At 40.0% G+C, this 4,507-nt stretch overlaps 1 protein-coding gene across 3 annotated transcripts; it reads left to right on the top strand.

The window, feature by feature from the left end:
• The first annotated feature begins 232 nt into the window (after positions 1–232).
• LOC122774878 (transcription and mRNA export factor ENY2-2) lies at positions 233–2,300 on the top strand. Of its 3 annotated transcripts, none has more exons than XM_044034461.1 (5): positions 233–374; positions 639–716; positions 1,016–1,086; positions 1,328–1,402; positions 1,695–2,300. In XM_044034461.1, the coding sequence occupies exons 2-5, from the start codon at positions 649–651 to the stop codon at positions 1,766–1,768; spliced, it is 288 nt and encodes a 95-aa protein (XP_043890396.1). In that variant the 5' UTR covers positions 233–374; positions 639–648; the 3' UTR covers positions 1,769–2,300. The 3 variants fall into 3 exon arrangements, with proteins under 3 accessions (XP_043890396.1, XP_043890395.1, XP_043890394.1); XM_044034460.1 differs by having other exon boundaries at positions 233–493; XM_044034459.1 differs by having other exon boundaries at positions 233–497.
• Positions 2,301–4,507: the final 2,207 nt, after the last annotated feature.

Genomic DNA, 4,507 nt, shown 5'->3' with positions numbered 1-4,507 from the left:
CTTTTTTTCTTTTCTTCAATTCAACCAAACACACATCTTGTCAGGAATTTCTCAGTTTTTGGGATCACAAAATATATATCTATTTATATATCTGAATAGTATCAAGAGTCAGATTCTGGTGCAGCACCTACTGATAGTATAACAGGTCATATATTTATTTACCAACACTGCCGCGTTGTGGTGTATCTGAGTACTGCATGTAAATAGGGCATAGGAACCATTGAAGTGGTCAGCGTTTCCTACCGGAATTCACTTATGACGGTGTAGTCAGTTTTGACGAAGGCAGTTATTATTTTAGCCCCTAATTGAGGCTAAACTGAAGGAAATTCTCCCTGAAACGTGACTAAGACGAGCCGGGCTCCTTTACACCGTCGGTGTGTGTGATGTTCGGTGCTAAAATTTGCTGTTTTCACAGCTAACGCCATCTTGTGGATTAACTTTTGTTTTTACTGACAGCGTTTGGTCAGAGTGAGACCTCGTTTATTCGCCCCTGGTGTGTGAGTGATTACTGATTACTGAACAAATTGGCCTTACTAAGTGAACGTCGGCTATTAGCTGCTAATTTAAAAGGAAACATGCCATGGAGCCGTTCAGATGGAATCCGCATTAAGATGTGGTGATTGTGTTGTTCTCTGTAGGTCACAGAGCATGAGCAAAGAGTCCAGGATGAGGGCAACAATAAACCAGAAACTGACCGAGATGGGCGAACGAGAAAGGTGAGAACAAATACCATAATCAGCTCGGTCAGTGAGGTGGCGTAGGCTAATGGTCCATACTTTACAGTAAAAACAACTTGTTGCGCGTGAACTTATATACATTTGTATTCGGACATGACAATGTGAGTCAAGTCACATTTTTATAGTACATTTCATACACCGGTAAGCTCAAAGAAGTCACACTCACTGGCCACCTTTTCAGATACGTGTACCTAATAAAGTGATTGGTGCTTTTAAGATGTGAAGTGTCGTGCATGTTTCCAGCTATTGTTAATGATGTCCTTGCATTTTATTGAAAGACTGAAGGAGATACTGAGAGCTAAGCTCACTGAGTGTGGATGGAAAGACCAGATGAAGGCTCACTGTAAAGGTAACTAGAGCACTATTGTCAACAGCATAGAATATGCTGTTATTATCCTACTAGCAGAGTGAAAGTTTGTAGAAAATGTCTCCTGTGAAATGATGTGTTTGTAGTTTGATTGTTTCACACATAGCCTGAGAAGCTATGCTTTAACTACTGTTTTGTTGTTCAACTGTATGTTGTTGTTGTTGCTTTTTATTTTCTTTGTTTTTAAACCTTGTGTTTTTACTGTGAACTTAAAACATTGCAGAAGTGATCAAAGAAAAAGGCCTGGAGCATGTCACCGTGGAGGATCTGATGGTGGAGATCACTCCTAAAGGAAGAGGTAGCTTGGCTTGAAATCCAAAAACATCGATAGTACAACAAATGTAGCATGAAATATTAATACTGTGGCAGGCAGAATTTTTAGAGAAATAGTTGACTCACTTCCAGGTTGATAACACCTTTGTGTTTACATTTTGGGGTCACGGCTCCTCCTGCCACATGAGCATTGGATAGATAGATAGAAAGAAACTTGATATGCTTTTGTTTTCAGTAACAAATTGAGTTAAGAAAATGGATTGACATTTTTTTTACAATTGCACTTACTGTGTGTCTGTTTTCTGTTTTTGTTGCAGCCTTGGTACCAGACAGTGTCAAGAAAGAGCTTCTCCATAGAATAAGAGCATTTTTATCTCAGCATGCCACATAAGTTTGATTTTCACAATTTTACCACATATTTTATCAGACCATTTGCCTTTACTGTTATGATGATGGTGTATTTTAATGAATTGATGTACAAGTACTGTGCAGAAGTCGTAGGGCACTACCAACTTTGTTGTTTTTCTGTCAGATTCTGTGATCTTTAGCATTAATTAGGGTTCCACTCTAGTTTTAAGAGAGGCAGGTCGTGTTATGTTTCAAGTGTAAGGGTTGGTCACGTTAAATAGTGGGCATTCTAACATGGAGAGGCTTTTTTTTTTATGAATAAATAGTTATTGTGTAACCACATGCATGTTTCATGGATGTGTTCCAACAAAGTAAATTAAATAATTGTACTGTATGGTCATTATAGTGTTGCTAAAACCACAAATCTAAGACTTTTGCACAGTACTGTACAGTACTGACAGTCTCTTGGCTATATTTCATGGAGTGTTTGTAATCTGTTGCAGTTGCACGCAAGTTGTACATTCATTTGACTGTTAATGACTGTAAAAATGAGAATAAAGTTTTTTGATTTATTAGACTTGAGTGGACAGAATTTATTTGACAGCATGTGAAGTGCCATTATTTGATTTGGGTCAAGTCCTTTGATGAATTGAACTCCAATCCAAGCTGCTATTGAAAACCTGGTGTGGTGCTTTTGTCCCAGAATAAAACATTGCTCCTACAGACCATGTTGGGATGGTTAAAAGTAAAATGCACAAAAAAACATGATATTGTGCAACTTCAGGTGAATAAAAAAAAAAAGCCGTTAGAGGAATTTTGCTTCACTTCATTATGTCCACATGCTAAACCACATCATCTTGTTTTGCCGAATGATCTCTATAGTAACACATACACACACAATGCCTAATTGGTTATGGATTACTTTTGTCCAGGCCATGAACCCAAAACAACTCGCCCCTTCGGCACGAGTAGCACATTAGTGGGCAGTGAGTGAGTTGGCGCTGGTCACCCACCCAAGACAGAGTGTGTGTTTTCTTAGCCGAAGGACCTGCTGTGACATCAGCCCAGGTGACAACATGCTGATATACAGTGCTGCTGTGGAGGCCAGATGTAACGCACCCCTCCAGCTCTGCACACGCGCTCCCTTAATGGCCTACATCAATCCCCATGTTATCAGCAGATCTCTCTCCGGGCCCCAGCATACATAGGAGGTTCTGCACTGCAGCTCACCACAGACCGGCACTGGATAGAGTTACCAGTGATGCAATTTATTATCCTACAGATTTTTATTTACGTTCTCACTCTCTGTTCTCAGCTTTTTTCCATCACTCACGCCCTGAGCTGCCTTGCCCAGGAGCATTACAGTAACCAGATGACGCCCTACGTTGTGGTATTAATATAATTTGGTATACTCAATTACTCAGAAGTGGTTCATATAAAGCAGTGCCGAGGCCTAAGATTAAAGGTGTAATTGTTGCAAATCACTCCATAAACTTCACTCAGTGGACTTCTGTACTCATTTCTGAACCAACTTTTAAAAAAAGAACATAGTCAATAGTGTTGTACAGTGTTATTTATTATTTAGCCCACCTTCACTGATACTTTATATGTGAAATATTAAAAACACCCTCAAGTTCTGCAGTGTAATGTGTGTATTATGACATGAGAAAAAAACAATATAGAGAAATATCTTATTTTGTATCAAGTTCAAACAGTATTAAGCAACTTGTACTTTTCCCAAGATGTGTGCATAGTGGGAAGTTAGGGCATAGACAGTGTAAGATGTTAGTGTTCGGATTTTGGCCTTTTGTACAGTTCTGTTTTTGGTTGTGTGTTTGCACACACTCTCTTTCAGAGCTGGGGCGTGGCTTTTAGGTACTTGCATCCGTCCAATCCTCTGCACACCTGCTCTGAATTAGTCAATCAGCTCCAAAGGACACTTAAGTGGCTAAAGACTGGCTCAACCATAACCTTGCTGCAAGATTGTTGTCCAAGATACACTAAGACAACATTGAACCAGATTTGTGCACATATAGTAGTAATAAGCTATGTATCTTCCCGCATCATAGTAACTTAATGTTTCCTTCTGATCAAGACAAGAAACAACCCAATGCAATGTCACACATTGGTTTGTGAGCCACTGTTTTAAAGTATTGAGTTCACTTCCTATGCTCTATGTTTACCATACTCATATTCCTACTCCTGTCTTCCTTCAGAGAAGGTTTATGAAAAGACTCTCTTTTGTCACTATACTTGGTGCATCTCAAGTTCTGGGTCATATTTGACAACCTGGCTGTGATCTCTCATTAGTTGTACTCACCTATCCATCTGTTATCCTGGTGACACATGGGGAGAAAGTACAAATAGTACAAAAAAGGCAAATTAAATCCTGTTCTTTGGCTTGAGGTTGTACATCTTGGATGAAGCAGAAAGAGACTTAATTGAGCCTAATAGACCTGCTTTGGGCAATTGCCGCTGCAGCAGCCAATGGCAAGGAAGCACACTCTGTAGCATCCTGTGAGGCAGCCCCTGAATGAACCATCACAAGTTCAGCAACAACAAAAGGCTAAAACACTCTAGTTCCAGCAAAGTCAATATAAAGCTGTGCCTGAGTGGCACTTAATGGCACAGAGAAGGAAAGGGCAAGTGTGTGAGTGTGTATGTGAACACGGACATTCACCATCTGGGGAATCAGATCATTGCTGTTGATAGCACCTGTGTCAATAGGCAGAGGAGCCAAAAGCGTAGCCCTGTATTCTGAGTCACATAGGTGCACCACAGG

The sequence above is a fragment of the Solea senegalensis genome, linkage group LG9 (assembly GCF_019176455.1).
Source record: "Solea senegalensis isolate Sse05_10M linkage group LG9, IFAPA_SoseM_1, whole genome shotgun sequence".
NCBI lineage: Eukaryota > Metazoa > Chordata > Actinopteri > Pleuronectiformes > Soleidae > Solea > Solea senegalensis.
Note: the sequence above shows the minus strand (reverse complement) of the source record. Positions and strands in the feature narration are given on the sequence as shown.